Source organism: Lagopus muta, chromosome 9 (assembly GCF_023343835.1).
Source record: "Lagopus muta isolate bLagMut1 chromosome 9, bLagMut1 primary, whole genome shotgun sequence".
Taxonomy (NCBI): Eukaryota; Metazoa; Chordata; class Aves; order Galliformes; family Phasianidae; genus Lagopus; species Lagopus muta.
The window spans coordinates 19,231,790-19,249,386 of NC_064441.1; the positions used below are offsets into that span (position 1 = coordinate 19,231,790).

At 49.1% G+C, this 17,597-nt stretch overlaps 3 protein-coding genes across 10 annotated transcripts in view; 2 read left to right on the forward strand and 1 right to left on the reverse strand.

The window, feature by feature from the left end:
• Positions 1-72: 72 nt before the first annotated feature.
• On the reverse strand, positions 73-2,394 carry CEP19 (centrosomal protein 19). Of its 4 annotated transcripts, none has more exons than XM_048955177.1 (4): positions 2,305-2,394; positions 1,808-1,874; positions 1,171-1,371; positions 73-906 (listed from the first exon to the last, which is right to left on the reverse strand). In XM_048955177.1, exons 3-4 carry the CDS (start codon positions 1,292-1,294, stop codon positions 545-547), a joined length of 486 nt encoding a protein of 161 aa, XP_048811134.1. In that variant the 5' UTR covers positions 1,295-1,371; positions 1,808-1,874; positions 2,305-2,394; the 3' UTR covers positions 73-544. The 4 variants fall into 4 exon arrangements, with proteins under 4 accessions (XP_048811134.1, XP_048811132.1, XP_048811133.1 ...); XM_048955175.1 differs by having other exon boundaries at positions 2,224-2,382; XM_048955176.1 differs by having other exon boundaries at positions 2,154-2,382.
• A 108-nt stretch (positions 2,395-2,502) lies between these two features.
• Positions 2,503-6,506, forward strand: PIGX (phosphatidylinositol glycan anchor biosynthesis class X). Its single transcript, XM_048955172.1, has 6 exons — positions 2,503-2,609; positions 2,697-2,760; positions 3,175-3,316; positions 4,501-4,714; positions 5,209-5,309; positions 6,332-6,506. Exons 1-6 carry the CDS (start codon positions 2,558-2,560, stop codon positions 6,488-6,490), a joined length of 732 nt encoding a protein of 243 aa, XP_048811129.1. The 5' UTR covers positions 2,503-2,557; the 3' UTR covers positions 6,491-6,506.
• A 3,216-nt stretch (positions 6,507-9,722) lies between these two features.
• Positions 9,723-17,597, forward strand: part of PAK2 (p21 (RAC1) activated kinase 2) — a 37,792-nt gene continuing 29,917 nt past the window's right edge. For 4 of the 5 annotated variants that reach the window (XM_048954671.1, XM_048954672.1, XM_048954673.1 and 1 more), the window contains exon 1: positions 9,733-9,869. The gene's annotated coding sequence lies outside the window, so the exon portion shown is untranslated. Of the gene's footprint in view, positions 9,870-17,597 lie in introns of all 5 variants that reach the window. The other variant, XM_048954674.1, reaches the window with a different exon arrangement.

A 17,597-nucleotide genomic window follows, 5' to 3' on the forward strand; every position in this document is an offset into this window, starting at 1 on the left:
AAGGATTTAATCTGTGCAACCTGAAACTGCAGATGTAACCTCTACTGAGGGAACGTGACAGTAATATTCTCATTGAAACACTCATTTATCTGAATGTATATTTAACATTCCAACAAATAGTAATAAATGCCATAGGCAGACAATAAAAAGGAATACTTCCAATGTATAAACATTTAACATTTCATTTTCAGACAAAGCTGAAATCACAGGAAAACACGTTGGTGAGGTTTTCAGCCAGAGCTGGCTGAGATGTAAACAAAATGAAAGATAAATCATTTAAAAGTATTTTGGGCATCTTATATAGAAAAAGAGTAAAAACAGCCACCACGTTCAGCTGCCCTGTTTGAGCTTTCTCAGTTTAACTTCTTTAAATGTATACAAACCTGAAACTACTGTAATATTAAGCCTCAGATTCTCTGTGGCCAATGTAAAGAGCGTCAACTGCACAAACAGAAGAAGCTGCAGTGGAGGAAGCAGGATGACATTGTTCTCTCCTAGGAATATGGGATCTGTCTCTGCCCATCTAGGTCGTCTTGGTTTGGGATCAGACTTCTTCACATGACTCCACATCCCAGCCACAGGACTCCAGCTGCTCATCCTGTGGAAATTCTACCTCGATATCATAGATAAAGTCCGGGTCGTCCTTCTTCTTCCTGTTCTTTTCAAAGAGCTCATCCATGATGCTCTTCCTTTTGGCTAGCTCCTCGTCGTCCAGTTTGTTCATGTCCTCCTCGGGGTCAATGGTCTCTTCCTGCTGAATCTTTTCCAGGCTCTCAGCCAGACTCTCTCCCCTCAAGTGGCCTCTCAGCAAACTGTGCAGCTTCTTCAGCTGACGCAGTGAGACTCCTTCCAGGTACGCTTTGTGCCGAGGGTTATTCTTCAGCTGCTCAGCAGCAATGCCACAATCTAAAAACAAAACCACCCTGAAGAAGTACGAAGGCAAGCAAGTCTCTTTAAGTAGAAATCATCCTCTCCCTAACCCTTACAGACGAGGCCTCCAGGTTTAGCAGCACTGCTGCTCAGGTTAAGACGCTGCCCTGGCCTCCTCGGAGAGACAGCGTTACCCCAAACCTGCCCACTGCATGCTCCCCACTGGCTGGTGCTGTGACCAGCTGCTCCTTTCCCTGTGAGAGGAGAGGAAGTGGGGAATGCTGTATGGAAACAACGCACCTGAGAACTGGGAGAAATTTCGGACAGGCATGATGCGCCGGCGAGTCTTGTCCTCCTCCTTGTAGATCAGGATCACAGAGGGAGGCTGAAAGCGAATGCCGCACTTCTTTGCGATGCAAGTCATTGCAGGTCTTGCTGCTGGCTGAAAAGTGCTCAGCTGTATCAGAAAAGTCCTCAGCAACTTCAGCCCTCACTGAAGAACTGGAAAAAAAGGGGAAAAAAAGCTTGAGTGCCTCTTGTTAGCCTTTTGTTGGGACCAGAGTGACCCACGCTCAGTAAAAATACACTGCAGCTCTCCCAGGGGAGACCTCAGGGGAACCTGAACACATCTCACATGCTCTTTGAGCTGAGCATGGGGAGCAGGGTGACTCTTGATGGCTGATTTACACCCTTATCACCTCTCAGCTTTTGCAGCAGGATTCTGTATCACACACAAGTGAAATTTTTGTTCTACCAGCTGAGTATTGCACAGTCAAACTAGGAGATATTTATTGTGACAAGGGAGAAGCCTGCATGCATACTTTATTAAACACTGGAATTCCCTTTCTTAGAAGAAAACAAAACAAAAACCAAACAACTATGTAAGAGGAAGTGCATGTTTCTGTAAGCTTTCCTGTGGGTTCAGCTTTTGCCATACCTGAGAGGTAGAGAAGAGGGTGGAGCGAGGAAGAACCATTTGGCCCAGTGGATCTGTAGCTGTGTTCCTGTAGGTGGATGGAGAGCAGACTGTTACGGATTAGCTTGCTGTTAGGTAAGGACTGCAAAACTCTCAGGTGTCTCGGTGTGTTGGTCAGCTACTGAATGAATCCAGTTACAAAGTTCACCACCGGAAGCATGGCTGGCATCAGCAGCCCATTTTTACCCGATCCCACTTAGGAACCCCACATAGCAGCTCTGCTGTCGGCTGTGACCCCGTTAGCGTCAGATAGAAATGACGGGGATGGAAAGAGCCCAGCACAGCCCAGCCCTCACCACGGCGTCACCTCCTTCAAGCGGCAGCGCCCGGAATGCGTCCTCCTCCCCCCAGGGCAGCGATTAAACACGGGAACAAACCAGCGGGACCGCCGAGCGAGTGGGAATTCCCATCTCCGGGAACCGAGCTGCCGCCAGTCCCCGCCGGAGGAACGAACGCACCTGAGGTTCCTCAGGCCGGCGCCGAGCGCGGCCGCCCGGCGTCCCTTGGCCCGCAGCCCCCGGGTGGGGCGGCCTCAGCCGTTGCCGCGGTAACCGAAGGGTCCTCCCGCCGAAGCCCCTCTTCGGGCTGTCCGCTCCAAGTGCCTGCGGAACGCTACACAAAATGGCCGCCCGCGGCCTCCACGACAATCAGGCGGTGCTGCGGGCAGCCCTCGTCCTGAGGTGAGGCGGGGCCACGCGGGGCGACTCCAAGATGGCGGCCGAGCTGTGGCGGCCGGGGCTGGGTGTGCTGCTCTGTGCCCTTCGTAAGTGCCCGGTGTAGCGCCCGGCGTGCCGGGCTCAGCTCTGCCGTGCTCTCGGTGCCGCTATTCACTCCTTCTGTGCCGTTTCAGACGTACAGGCCGCCTGCCGCGGGAGCGCCGTCTCGCAGGAGCTGCTGAAGGAGGGCTTCCACAGGTAGAGCCGCCGGGCGGGGCTCGGGGCTGCGGCTGAATGACGGAGCGGTGTGGGGCGGGGGGATCCTGCAGCCCCGGCCCGGCCCGTCTGCCCCACCGTAGCAGGCTGCCCAGGGCCCCCTCCGACCCCCCTCGGGCACCTCCAGGGATGGAGCACCCATGACAGAATGCCCTGGGTTAAAAAGGACCACAATGACCATCTAGTTTCAACCCCCTGCTATGTGCAGCATCACTGACCACCAGGCCAGGCTGCCCAGAGCCACATCCAGCCTGGGATGTTTCATTTCTCACATATTTGTGATCTTTCTTCCATCTGCGCCCATCTCTGAGTGTTCGGCAGCGTGACACGTGGAGGTTTTTCTGCTGTCTCTCAACATACAGGTTTCAGCACTGTGCCCCCATGGTTTGCTTTAAGGGAGCTGCTGGTGAAGGTGGAGCTGAGTGGGACGGGGCAGTGGACAGAAGGATGCACGGTGGCTGCCAGAACTCACCTGCCACGGGGAGTCTACGTGGATCCCTATGAGCTGGCATCGCTGCAGCAGCACAACGTGACGAAGGTAAGGAGGCAGGATCTCAGGGCTTCTCACATAAAGGCTGCGTTTTGCCAGTAAGCTGAAGAGCACGTTGCTCAGGAAGCTGTAATCTGTGTTCTTCAGGGGGCTGCAAGAACCGACGTGGCTCATTCCCCTTTCCTGAAAGATGCTGCGCAGTATCACGTTCATGGCTTCTTGTTGCAGCTCTCAGCAGCACCTGGTGCAGGGTGTGTTTTGTCATAGGTTGCTGGTGTTCCTACCTGTAGGTGTGCTTACCAGCAAGCTGCTACAGCTCTGCTCAGCACTGGATAAGCAATTGTGGTGAAAGTTAACCAGGCTGAAAAGAAGGAAGGTTAACCCTCTACAGAAGAGGAGTAATTGCAGTCTTCCAGCCAAGGTTCTCTATCAAGGTCTTCAAAAGAGCAGAACAGTGGCTTTAAGTGACGTGCTGTGAATTTGGAGTGAGGAGCTTTGCAGCTTGTGTTTCATCACAGCTTCCTTGAGAGACTTATGCCTAGATCTTGACTCCAGTGCAGATTACTGCTGGTCCTCATTTCTCCCATTTTAAATGGGGACCGTCCAGATTTCCCCTCTTCCACGATGTGTCTCTTTAGGTTGTGCCCATGTGGTAAGAAACAACCCTAAAACTATACACAGCCATACTCGTTGGGGCTCCATTCTTAGCAGGACACTTTTGTAATAGTAGTAAAACAGTTTATAACAAACACTGGTTCAAACTTACTTACAGCATAACTTTGGACTGGGCTTCAGCTGACTTTATTTTAGATGTTTGTTTTCTAGGCATATACTCAGTGCTGTTTATTTACAGCCAGCTAGAAAGACAGCCTGCTTTGTTCTCTCCTGAATTTGATGTCTTGAGTGACCACAAGTACTTAACATCACTACTCAGTAGAGTTTGTGTGACTGTGCTTTTGCTGTCTGCTGTGGAGGTCTGCAGCAAGCTCTGTGACACCCTGCCTGTACACATAGAATAAATTCCAACAGTAGACTTTCCCTGGTACTCTGGAGGGCAGGGGTCACTGCAGAGGTTGCAGTTGTCCCTTCTGATGCTGCAGTAGATTACAGCAGCAGACTGTGATCTCCTTAATCTCAGATTCATACCCGAAATGTTCATAGTTTTTTTTTCTGTATCCCTCTTCTGTGTTGATTCCAGTCACAGCCATATCTGTCTCTTCATTCGCTTGCAGGCAGTGCTCATTCCTGATGCTGTTGATGTGGAGGCTCCTGAGTACTCAGCTACAGACCTTACTGTCCTGCTGTACCTGCAGCCCGACCCTCGCTGTTGGCACTGTTTCAGAGCAGCACTGCCTGTGCATGGCCGCTACCACCGGCCAGCAGAAAGCAGTGAGGACGCGTTGGTTGCTCTGAAGAGTGCAGAAGTACTGCTCTGCTGCTGTGACGGTGAGCTTCTGCTTTGTTTAAGTTCAACCACTCAGACAGCGTGTTCTCACTGTATTTCTCTTGACAGCTGAAGCCATGCAAGGTGTATTTAAAATTATTCACTGTCAGGTACTTGGTCAAATGCTGAATCAAAGTATTCTAGTGGTTTCCAAGTCTTTCTTCTTGCATTTGAATGGTGCAGAAGAGGGAGGAAGTGTGTTTTGTGATGGTTGTAGTTCCCAGATTCTTCTGAAACAAGAACCTGGTATCCACTGACAATGAGTATTTATTATTGATATAAAAGCACTTATGGTAGGGGAATTCTTGTATGCGACAACAGGAGGTCAACAGGAAGACATGGAAGAATGATTTCTGTAGTTTTGGGGAACCTATAAATTGTAACTGCATGGCTAGAGCTGAGAGATCTGCAGCTCAACGATGGCTGCTTTGCTCTGTTAAAGACAGCCTGTGGGTGAGATTCATCCTTAGTTACCTACTGTACCTGTCTTCCATAGAGCACCTGTCACCAGAGTGCTGGCAGCCTGCTGAGGTGGAAGCTCCCTGTTCAGAGGAGAAGGAGCACCTCTGTCAGTGGTACAGTGCAGCACACCAACCTGTGAGTTCCTATTCCTGAAAGAAATTCTTGCCTCTTGCTGCCTTTTTCTGAGATGAGCAGCTTCCAAAGCATGGGACCTAACTGATAAAAGCCTCATTGTGTAACTTCTTATAGAAGCTCCCTTCTTCCTCTCTGACCTGGTTTTAATGGGTGTCATCCTGTGCTGTTCTGTGCCCTTGGTGGTGGCTGCTCTCCTCACCTTTACATTTGTTCTTTTGTTTTCCTCCTGCCTTAAGCAGTTGAGTTGGAGTCCTAGAATTGACAGTGCTGTAATTGGCACTAGTTGAATTAAGAATGGCCTCTGCAGGGTAGGTTTTTTCAGATGAGTTCAAAATGGGAGAATTCTGCTGCAGTCTAATAGGAAAAAAAAAAAAAAAGACATGAAAGACCAAAAGTTAAAGGAATAATTTCTTAAGAAAAGGCCATCAGATTGGATAAGTGTCAAGGTGAACCGAGGTCAGTTAGATTTTTAGTACGGCCAACAGCTGCCTTTGAAGCTTGAACACTTTGTGGTAGTCTAGAGATTCAGAAATAAGACTAATTTGTTTCATAACAAATCTTTTGTTTGTGTAGTGTGTGCCTTCCTATATGTAAGGTACCTTCAGAACACAAACAGCTGTCATCCAAAAATGTTTTGCAGAGGAACCAAATAGTTGTTTATCTTGGAGAAAAATGGCTTCTCAGTGATCTGCAGAATGCTTATTCTGAGAGATCTCTGCTGGCAAGCTTGATGCTTGAAGAGCAAAGCCACAGAGCATACAAATGCCTACCATTTACAGTGGAGTAGATACATTTATTGAGCTCTGTACAACAAGAGCAACTGGCTGTCTGTAAGGGCAGTGAATTGAAAGGCTGTGTCCCATCTCAGCTTTCTTTGGGGATTCAAAATCAAGCCTTAGCAAAAGCCAAGTTAAATAGAAGTCTAGTTACTGCTCCCCTGAGTTGCAGTTAAAAAACAAAACAAAAACAACCAGCAACAGAAGCTGGTTAGATGTGCATAACCAATTCACTTTTCCTTGCAGGAGTATGAAGAATTGATTCTGCGGGTCCCAGTGGGGCTCACACAACACAGTTTCTTAGTGTGTGTCATGACTCTTCTTGCCACCGTGCTCTGTTCCAGCCTGATTCTTGCTGCTGTGTGCAAATATGGAGACTTCTCTCTGGTGACCTGCTTGGAATAAAGAAGTGCAAAATGACTGAGCTCCTTTACTGTTATTTACGTCTCAGTAATGCGTGAGGATGCCATAAGGACTGTCATTCTGTTGCACAAAGGTGGCAGCAGTCAGGAGCAGAATCTATCTCCCATTCCTTACCCTAGGCCTCAGCCTGCTTTGGCTACAGTGCTTCTCCTTGCAGAGGTGTTTGTATTTCTTGAATTTAAATGAACAGACTTGAGAAGTGGGTGTTAAGGGTATGAAAAACATCTCATCCTTCAAGTTCCTGAATTTGAAGTTTGTTTACACTGTCCAGATGGGTGATGCATGGATTTGGGAAGAGGCATTCTGTGCTTATTTGTCACAGTAGAAGGCTTAAAAAACAATCTGTACAATTCTGTAGTTACTGGGGGGGAGGGAGGGAGATTAGCTGCTCTTGCTCAAATCCTTCACTTAAAGAGCTTGGAAAATCTGAAGGAAATCTCACCCTATATCTGAAGCTGAAATAACCCTTGGAAGATGAAAGCTGGTGAAAAGATACAATCTAGAAGCAAATACTTAGAAGGCTTGAATTCAGCCATCAGAGCAGTTGGTAAATACAAGGAAATGGAGAGGAAATTACTTAATGGAAAAACTGAGTTGCTTTAGATTAGCAGAACTCGGTTGCTGCTTTCAATCGTCAGTAGGTGGCATTGTGACCTTACAGTAGCTCAGGGGCTGTTGATGGAGAAAACTTCATTCCTTAGAAGCTCAGTTAGTTAAGAGCAGGTGATTTTCAGGGTGTGTGTGAGAGGGATGAATGAACGTTCTGGTTTTCAAATTCTATCTTCCTTTATATGCAGCCAAGACTGTTCCCCAGCAGAATCAGCCTTTCATTGCTGTCCAGCTGTAGCTTCAGGATCCCCTGGGCATCCTTCCTCTGCTTCTGCTGGAATTCAATAGAGAGCTCGTCTTGTGACTTTGCCCGCGACAGGTTGGCAAGTGCTCTGACAGTGGGCTCTTGTTTTGCCCTGGCTGTGCTGAATGACGGTGGCTGCGCCAGTACTTCATCCACTACCTCAGAGGCGTCATGCTCTGCATCTGTGTGGGGGAAGGGAGGAATTAAAGAGAACAATTGCGGAGAGCTCTTTAACCATATCAGTGCCGCAGGGCTGAAAAGAGACGCTGTGAATAGGTACTTGTCTCTCTGTGGCATCCGGAACTCCCCGGGTTGAGTTTGTCCTCGTGTCCAGAGAGACCTGGGCAGAAAAAAAAACGGATGAGGTTTAACAAAAGCAAGTGTAGAGTCTTGCAGCTGGGGAGGAATAATTGCGTGCAGCGGTACAGGTTGGGGGATGAGCTGCTGGAGGGGAGCTCTGCACAGAGGGACCTGGGTGTCCTGGTGGACGACAGGTCGGCCATGAGCCAGCAGTGTGCCCTTGTGGCCAACATGGCATCCTGGGGTGCATTGCAAAGAGCGTGGCCAGCAGGTCGAGGGAGGTGATCCTCCTCCTCTACTCTGCCCTGGTGAGGCCTCATCTGGAGTACTGCGTCCAGTTCTGGGCTCCCCAGTACAAAAAAGACAGGGTTCTCTTGGAAAGAGTCCAGCGGAGGGCCACAAAATGGTGAAGGGCCTGGAGCATCTCTGCTATGAGGAAAGGCTGAGTGAACTGGGTCTGTTCAGCCTTGAGACTGAGAGGGGACCTGATCCAGGTCTATAAATATTTAAGGTGTGGGGGGCAGAATGGTGAGGCCAGACTGTTTTCAGTGGTGAGTGGAGACAGGACAAGGGGAAACGGCCAGAAACTGCAGCATAGGAAGTTCTGCACCAATGTGCACAAGAACTTCTTTACAGTGAGGTGACGGAGCACTGGAACAGGCTGCCCAGGGAGGTGGTGGAGTCTCCTTCTCTGGAGATGTTCAAGACATGCCTGGATGCCGACCTGTGCGACCTGCTGTAGGGAACCTGCTTTGGCAGGGGGTTGGACTCGATGATCTCTGGAGGTCCCTTCCAACCCCTACAGTTCTGTGATTCTGTGTTCTCTCCCGTGCGGTTCTGTGTAGCAGTCTGACTGGTGGAAGGGCAGTGCTTCCAGATTGCTGCTCAGCTCGGCTGGAAGCTTTGTCTTCTGAAAGCTCAGGATTTCTTAAGTGTCAGGTGATAGCAGTTGAAAAGCACGGGCTAGCTAAAGCTGCCTGACATCAGAGCCCAGCGAAAGGAACCTCATTTCACTGGGACAGCTGAAAATATCGCAAGTGGCAAAAATAAGATGGTTTGTCTGGTGATGTGTGTGTGTGACAGTGCGAGAAGTCTGCATCAGCGCTCAGGTGAGAAACTGGCAGGAGGGGCTCAGCACAGCACTGAACACAGTGACCTCAGAACAGGTTGGAGTGCAGCTGCTGGAATGTGGGGCCAAGAGGGGTTTCAGTGGCCTTTTGTGTGGCACCAGGAGCTACAGGTGTGCCCTGGTGTGGTGCCCCATGGAGCTGAACGTCAGTGCCGGTCCTGCAGGGATCGCTGCTAGGTGCAGGGGAGCCGTGAGGCAGTCCTGTGCCGTGTGGGAGCGTTCTGTGGAGGGAGAAGTGGGGTGATGGTGGTGATAGCTTGAGCTTTTGGCGAGAGAACAGATAAAAGGTCGGGTACAGCATCGCTAATAGGTGTGAGGACCGAATTAAGGGGATTGTGGCAATGGAAGGGGATAAAACTCTCTGAGTCGCAAATTAACATCACAACAAAGCAGCGTCGTGTAACAGTGATAGAACCAGAGGGAACGGCTTCAAGCTGTGCCAGGGCAGATTTAGGCTGGACGTTAGGAAATGCTGCTTCTCTGAAAGAGTGGTCAGGCACTGGATGGGCTGCGCGGGGAGGTGGTGGAGACACCGACCCTGGAGGCGTTCAAGGAAGGGTTGGATTTTGCGTTGAGGGACGTGGTTTAGTGAGAGCTGTCGGTGATGGGGGGGTGGTTGGACTGGACGATCTCGAAGGTCTTTTCCAACCTCGGTGATGCTGTGAAAAAGACGCGCCTGGGGAGAGGATGGCAGAGGGCTGAGCGTTCCGAGGGCGGGCTGGAGCGGGAGCCGGGTGAGTTCGCGGCAGCGAGCGGCGAGGCCGCGCCGTGGGAAAGGAAAGCGGAGCCGAGGGGAGCGCGCCGTTCAGCGCCCCACTTTCCCGCCCGGCGCGGCGCTGCGCCCCGCGTTTCCCGTCGGCCCCCGCGCCGCTGAGGGCTGCCGGGTGCCGTAGTCCCGTTGGCGGCGCCCCGCCCCTCGCGGGCTGTGGCCACGCGCGGCGGTTCCGCTTCCCCCTCCGGCTCCTGCCGCCGCCGCCTCGGTGGGTGCCGCCGCCGCCATTGCAGAGGCGCCGTGTGGCGGCCGCGCCCCGCTGCCCGCTCGTCCGTCCCGGAGGGCGGCCGGCGCCGCCCCGGCTCCGGTGAGTGCGCGGCCGCGGCCCGCTCCCACCTGCCGCCCGCGCCGCCCTTTGTGGGCCCTCCCGGCCGGGCCTGCGGCGGGGCGGCGGCGGCCGGGCGGCGCCTCGCGGGGCGGCACCGCGGGCGCGGAGCTGCGGGGGGAGCGGGGCGGTGCGGGATGCGCCGCGATGGGATCGCTGCGATGGGATCGCGGCTCGAGCCCCCAGCCGCGCGGCCCAAAAAACGGGAAGCGCTCCGATGTGCGCTGCCGTTATGGAGGGGGTGGAGGTGGCCCGGCGCTGCGGGGCGAGGACGCCGGGTGTGGGCTGGCCGGGAAGGTGTTACGGTCTGGTGGGATGAAAGAGGCACGGGAGCTGAAAACGTGAAGCCTTTGTGAGCTTTGAAGTGGAATGATAGGAGAGGAGAGCAGAGCAGAGCATGAGGGGAAAACTCAGCGAGCAGCGTTTGAGAGGAAGGAAGAGCCTTCGTGTGGAGCTTCTGGTTGGTGCTGCAGTGCTTGAAGGACCCAAGGTTCACATCCTCTGTGTGTGTGGGATTGGGGCGCGCGTGATTAAAAACGTCGGGCTGCAAAATGGGCAAGAACACAAATGGCCATCAGCTTCTTCCTATGGGCTTCGAACTCCTCATGGCTCAGTGAGGGGGGCAGGAGGCACATCCTGCACTGCTGGGATCGTGCTGGGTGCTAACCCTGCGCTCAGCCAGTGTGGGGCTTTGCTGCACAGACACCTGCTGGTGTGCCCTGTGGGGTGGTGGGTGAATGCTTTGACCGTGTAGGGCAGGTCTCATCTTGGGCTTCTTTTAAAATGTGGCCCTTTAAACACTCCGGTGTGCTTATTTCGTTTAAGCCTTTCAGTTATGTTTAAAAGAGAAAATTGTTTGAGCCCCTTTGTTTTCTAAATGATGCTAGGAAAAGTGTAAAGGGTATCGATGCTCCTGATTCTGTCTTTGTGCTGATAGGAGTGCTGCAGGGATCAGAAAGATTGTCAAAGTGTTTTGCTCTCGTGCGCTTCACCTTTCATCTGTTTTCTGTGTTAGGAGGTTTCTGAGGCACTGAGAGCTCCCTGAGATTTCTGTGCCAGCGTTTCCTGTAGCAGTCCCCTTTGCTGACATGCCTGTGCGTAGCCACAACAAAGCAAAAGTTACTTGTTTTGAAAACATGGTACTCGGGGAGATGCTGCTCTGACTGGCTGGGCCTGCTGGTAAACGTGAGCAGCAATCAGGCTCTGGGGCCAGCAAGTGGGATACAGGAGGGAAGCTGTAAAGGTGAGTTGACTTACCAAGGTTTTGGGGGGAGAAGGTAGTGATGGTGAGAGCAGGAGGAGGGAGAGGTGTGTTGCTGCCAGGCAGTGTGGGTTCAGCCCTGCTGCTTTGCTTCAGCTGCCAGCCCTTTGAGAAGCTGTATGTTCAAATGCCTCGAGTGCCTGTGCTTAAAATAGTGCTAGACAGCTTCTACAGGTGATGTTTTGTAAATAAATAAAACAAAATGAATTCTACAGTTTGATCATAGCGATGGAAGAAGTTAGTTCTTTATAACCGAGGTGGTTCCGTGAGAATGATGGACCTGGAACAGATTTTCACTGGTCTGACAGGCTCCTTTCTCTATTAATGTCACTCTAATAGTGTGAAGTATTAACATTTGTTTCTGGATGGTTGGGTTGATTGTGGAGACTCATAGCTAATGCACCCTAATGAATTATGTTGCTGCTGGCAGTTGGGAAAAGATGCAAGTGAGTTGCCAATAGAAGGTGGTGGGAAAGCTTTCTCTTCTCTTTCTAGAAACCGAGTTACGGGGATCAGCTCTTTACCAAAGCAGAACCACTGTCTTGGAGCCTAAGGGAGATTCAGAAAGATTCAGGAAGGCTGGACCTGCTCAACTTCTAGTTCTTCAAGGGGAGGCGTTCTTCCTCAGTCTAAATCAAGTTTGGCCCAAAGTTTCAAGAGTTCCGTAGCTCCACAGTATCATCTAGGAGTGATTTCTGTACTTGCTGCAGTAACTGAACATACATTTGCAGTTAGGTTTTACGTTGCAGGTGCAGGTTGTGTACTGCTCCTTGCTCTGCAGAGTGCAGCACTGTTACCAAGCACTGATCAGCTGAGCACCTGCACACCAGGCTGGGCTGTGGGGCTGGGTCTCAGAAAGGATAAAGTTCTCTTTGTGCAGCTCCAGGGCTGGGATGATTCTGCATCCCTGCAAGGCCAGCCTGGGGGGAGACAGCTTTTCCTGCGAGGAAGTGTGGTTTCATGTCAATTCATGCTATGGCCTGATGGGAAAATAGGTGCTTTATTTTTTGATTGACTAGCAGACAGGAGCAGTGATTTGGTTGTTTGGATGAATTTGGGGTGATTGCAGTTGGTATCTGTGAAGTAACCAAAGGAATTCCTTACGTGTTTGAGGCACTGATGTTGTGGGATATCAAAATGCTGTGGAAACTGGTGAGGATTTTTTTGGTTGGGCAAGACAAAGGATCTTGAAACTCTCAATGAATCAAACTTGCGTTCTTGAATTTTGAAGTGCTTCAGAAAGTTTCTGCTTCAGCTTCCATGGATGCACTGCTGCTTAGAACGTGTTCTTTGATGAACGCACTTTACCAGGGCTGTGTTACTCCCAGTAAGCATGGAGAGCTTTATGTAACAGGTAAGGTCACTGTTTCCTAAAAGATGTAAGGGCAGCATCGGTGCTGGTGTGGTGACTGAAGATGGCAAGTAAAGAACAGGCTCTGAGAAGAGCAGTTGTGTTTGGTTGTTAAGTTTATTCACGAGCTTCAGTCGACGTTAAGCTTTGAAAGTAGGCATCTCTCCTGCAGCTGTGGGGATTGGGTGAAGATGATGTGTTCCCTTGGCAGGTTTCTAGAAGCTCAGATGTCAGAAAATTCAGTTATCATTCAGTCCACAATCATTAGGATTCATCTGCTGGAATGCTCTGTAGCTGACAGTATAGAAACTGGTAGCTGTGGCAGGTTTGTCCAAAGCAGCTTGTGTGGATTTATGGTGTCCTGGGAGATACGTGGCAACCAGTTGCCAACACCTGTGTTATATTTGAATCTGTTCTCTAGGTCTATGCTAATTAGCAATGAATATGTTACCTGTCTTTAAAAGAGCTGGATTGAATTCCTTCTAGTGCTGTAGTTTGATTTCAAGAAGCAGCAGCTGCAGGAAGCAGCCAATGTGTCAGAGCAAGCTTTACAAGCAGGGTGCTGTGCTAGAGAAGGGATTCAGCACAGCGTGGACCAGCATCAGGACAGCTGGATTAAGGGCTGGGGATATGCTGGCAAGTCTTTCCAATTCAGCTTCTACCTTTTTTCCTTGATGTTGTTTTGGTGCTGCTGCCATGTATTTGTTTGACTCATTCTGTGCTCCCAGGAGTTTACAACTGTCAGCATACAAAGACTTTTCATAGCATTTTGTGAGTGAAGTTAGAGCTTTGCCTGGTCCTGTGAGGTTTGTTTTGGAAATAAATGTAATGCTTTCTACTCTTAAGTTATGCTCGCTGTTCATTTACAGTCTTTGCAGAAGTGCTTTTATCAACAGGCTTCTCTTCCAAACAAGAGAGAGAAATGACCGTTTCTGGCAGATGCTTTATAAGTGACCTTACTGTTTAAGCTCCTGCCTCCTGGAAAAGTTTCTGATAAAGTAAGAGCTTGGATGAATGGGAACGAGAGTATTTTTCCCCTAAGCCCATCTCTGCAAAGTGCCACCTCTCTTCTGAGGGGTTGGGTCTCACTTATGCTGAAGTCAGAGCAAAGTTGGCCAGGCAGCTCCTTCTGGCAGTGGTTTGCTGAAAGGGGCTGAGCTGAAAGCATTCTATCTGTTATCTGCTCGTTTAAAAGAAAACACAATAAAACAAATTAATGAACTTTTTTGTTGTTCACGTTTTAAAAATAGGGAAGAAACAAAGAGGTTTTCAACTTTACCTTCTGTTTTTAATCTTTGACCGGTCAGGAATTACAAAGACAACAGGTTAAAAATTACGGCCCTTGTTGTCAGGGTTCAGGATATCAGAAGGGAGGAAAAACAATTTCTGGCCCAACTCCAGGTGCTGCTGAAAAGGGCCTCAGGAATTTTGGCAGTGATGGCGAGGATCTACCTGTGCTGATGGCCTGGAGCTGCCCGGTGCCTGCAAGACCAGCCTGCAGCCCACTCCTCTGTGAGGATGCTGGAGAGGAGGAGCGAGCAATCAGTGGTCCACAAGAAATCCCAGCTATGTGTCTGTAAGCTTTTGAGCCTATTCACACACAAACACTGCAGTGCACTCCTGAGGCAGCTTTCCCACTACGGTGCTGCTGTGCTGTGAGTGCAGAGATGCTGCTTAGCTCAGCCACAGTGGCACAGAAGAGGTTTGTTTTTACTTTTACTTCTGCAGCTCACGTGGTTTTGGAATAGAGAACATAGCAGTAGGGTTGGCCGTCAGACTGGGCGGCCTCGTAACCTTTGCATCTGAGTTCAGCCTTATTCCAAACCTGACCTCCTAAATGATTCGGGATGGTTTTTATGGTGTTTGTTGCTTCTGAGCTAAAGCTGATGGCAGCTGATGAAATACTGACATTTTATTCAGGTCTTTGGGATTTTTGCTGGACCGTTCACTCCACGTGCTGTGACTGATTTAGGTGAGGAATGTGCAGATGTAATGGTGATTTCACACCTAGGCCAGTATGGGAGGCAGCTGTTTGGGTTGGAAGGAGGAAGGAGAGGGCCTTACTTTCTGCTTGCCCCAGAAGAGCTGTTCCTCCTCACTCCTGCAGGCTGCTGCTGTCACTTCCCTCATTTCATCAGGGGACTAGATTTCTGAAAAAGGAATAGCTGATTTTAGACGTAGCTTGGAAGAGTTGCTTCTTGATCTGACACAAACAGCCCAGTTCATAAGGGTTGAAAAGGTGTGTGTTGAGCTTTTGGTTCCTTTCAGCTGCTTTCTTGGGTGGTTCTGAGCTTTTGGGGGTGTTACATCAGCCACCTGATGAAACTTGAAGTGAGCAAACCATAGAGCTCTTTATGAAACATCACTGTTTTTTTTTCTATCACCATAGAAAATTGGTTTCTAATGTCTGTTAAATGCTTGGTTGCTTTGGAAAAGGCTTTTTTTTCAGCACGTGAATTGTTAGCTGCCACCATTACAGGAATGAACTCGGTGAATGCTTGGCTTTTAGAGTTGGAACATTACCACCAAGTGTGAAATACACTGAGTAAAATCCTTCTGCTCATCCCCTTGCTTGTTTTTCCATTCAAGAGTGCAAGTTAAGCTCAGGATTTTCAAAGATATTTCACAACAGGAGCAGTTAATCCAGTGCTAACGTGCTGAGGCTCTGTGACACTGATGCCCAGGCTGAGCACCAAGGAGCAGAAGTAATTCCTTGTGCTCAGGGGTCCAGGATTTTATGTAAGTAGCATAGTAGTTCTCTGCTTTGTTTTCTCTTTCATCAGAGGATCAGAGCTGAGATTTTTAGGTCAGCTTGTTCAGGTAGCTGGTGGGAATGGAAGGCAGACATCCTGAGCAGTTTGGTGCAGTTTGCTTTCTTCGCACGCCGTGCCACTGTAACTTTCTTATTTAATAATCATTCCACTGTAGAATACAGTTGTGAAGAGCAGCTCTCGTTCCCCTTGGCGTGCTGTGCACAGGCTGGAAAGCATCGTGTTCTTTTTGCAGCACGAGGAAACGTCCTGGTGCTTGGTGAAACTTGGGTGAGTGCTGCTCATGTGGAAGCAGTTAAGACATCTGGTAAAGCTGTATGATAGCACTTCCACAGCAGTGTTATTGGAGCTTGGAGCAGGCAGTGTAGCAGTGCTTTAGAATCTGTAAGGGGGGGAAACAAAAGGAGGGCGTGAAACTCTAAGAACGGCACTGAGTAAAACTCCCAAAATCAAATGATTTTTTCTTTATGAATTTACTTCAGTCTCCTGTAGAGATGCTTCCCTGATGCTCCCTCCATCCTCTGTGATGTAGGGCTCCATTCGTGCTGAGGATTGAGGTAATGCTGTCACACCAGTCTCCCGTCCTTGCACTGACAGCACAGCACGAGATGTCCTTCTGTTCTGTGGTAGATTGCCGTGCTGTTTCCCTTGCAGCGGCCTTCACACAGGTGGGACAGCACCTTCCTATTGAAGCAGATGTCTTTAATCTCTCAGTTGGGATGGGATGTGTATGGAAGGGTGCATGCCCTTCATGAATGACTTTTGTGTAAATGACTTTTTCTTTGTCCCATCATCACAGACATCTCCAGCTGCTTTATAACTGCACAACTGTTGCTGGAGTCAAGATGAGGAGGCAAAGTGAGAGCTGAGAACTTTTTCCTTTTCATACATAAACTCCATAGCTTCTCAAAAAGACAGAGAATTCTGAACGTTGGGAAGCCTTAATCTGTAAACATTTCAGCAAAACCTTGTCATTCTACTGATAAGAATTTAATTCCTTCTTTAGTGAGCAGGTATGTAACGATAGAGCTGGTAACATTACTCTGATTTTGAACTTATCCAAGTCCTGTTATATATGTTTTTAATTTAATACCATTTAGCCTACCAGTGGTTTCTGTTGTTCACCTGCCTTTGGCTGTGTTCTTTTCCAGTCTCTTTTCAAATGGACTGCTTCCATAAGAGAAATGAGGATCCTTTTGTTCTTGAACCGTGTGAGGAGTTGTTACAAAACATTTTTTGGTGTAGATTTGCTCCCCTCCCTCTAGTTAGAATAAAAGAGCAAGAATCTCCCAACCCTGATGGGTTTGAGCCTTAGAGCTGAGCTGACAGCTAGAACATTTGTGGTGCTACATACCCTGAGAGAGTGCTTGTCATGCTGAGTTGGATAGGATGATGTTTGCAGTTGCTTCATGCCTTAGGTAAGTTGTTAGGCAGCTTGATGCCTAGGTGCCCAAGGTGAGCTGTCACCAGCAGTGGACACCTCACACGTGTTGGTTATGCCCTCTCTTTATGATTTGTTTCCTTTTATAAAACTACTTTGCCCTGTTTCTGATATGCTGCTTCTGTGCTAGACACTGAATTCTGTTGTGATCTGCACAGCGATGCAAGTCATTTTTTGAAGTTTTTTTGCAGCTTCCTAAGTTCAGTGTTCTATTTTGTCAACTGTTTAAATATTATTTTAACTTGGCTGCTTCCCTTGGAAACTCTCCTGCTTCACAGCATGCCCGTTATCCTGTTTCGTTGTCTGTTACATGGGACTTATATCTGTTTGGTTGATAACTGTGTTCTTCCTTTTGGACTTTTGCTTTCAAAAATGTTTCCTTCTGAAGCAGCTGGATCTGTTTTTGTGGTGCTGGTGCTGCCGTGTCCCATGCAAACAGCTGTAGATGGTTAGAGGTAATGCAGCCTGTGCTCCCTCAGAAAAGCAGGGCAACTGGTGCTGAAGTCCTTGTGCGTTTATTTCCATGCATACATACTTGTATTTTATTATCAGTTGGATTCTGAAACAGGAGATGCATATGTAGCAGTAATAAATCCAGAGCAAGGTAAAAATTTCATTAAAAAAGACAGCAACTCATTTCTGACATCCAGTTTTTTGAATGCAAATTGGTGAACGTGATGTTCTTTCCAGGTTCAAAACAAGTGCCCTGCTGCCTGAGAGGCACATGAGAACATTTGCCCAAATTGCAAGGAATTGCAGGGAATTACTGAAAAGCAACAATAATATGTTGCTTGTGTGTGTGCATGTCCTCTCAGACTAACTGCAAAGACACAGGAAACGTATGAGAGCATGCAGGACAAAGCAGGTGAGGGTCACAGGGTGAGTA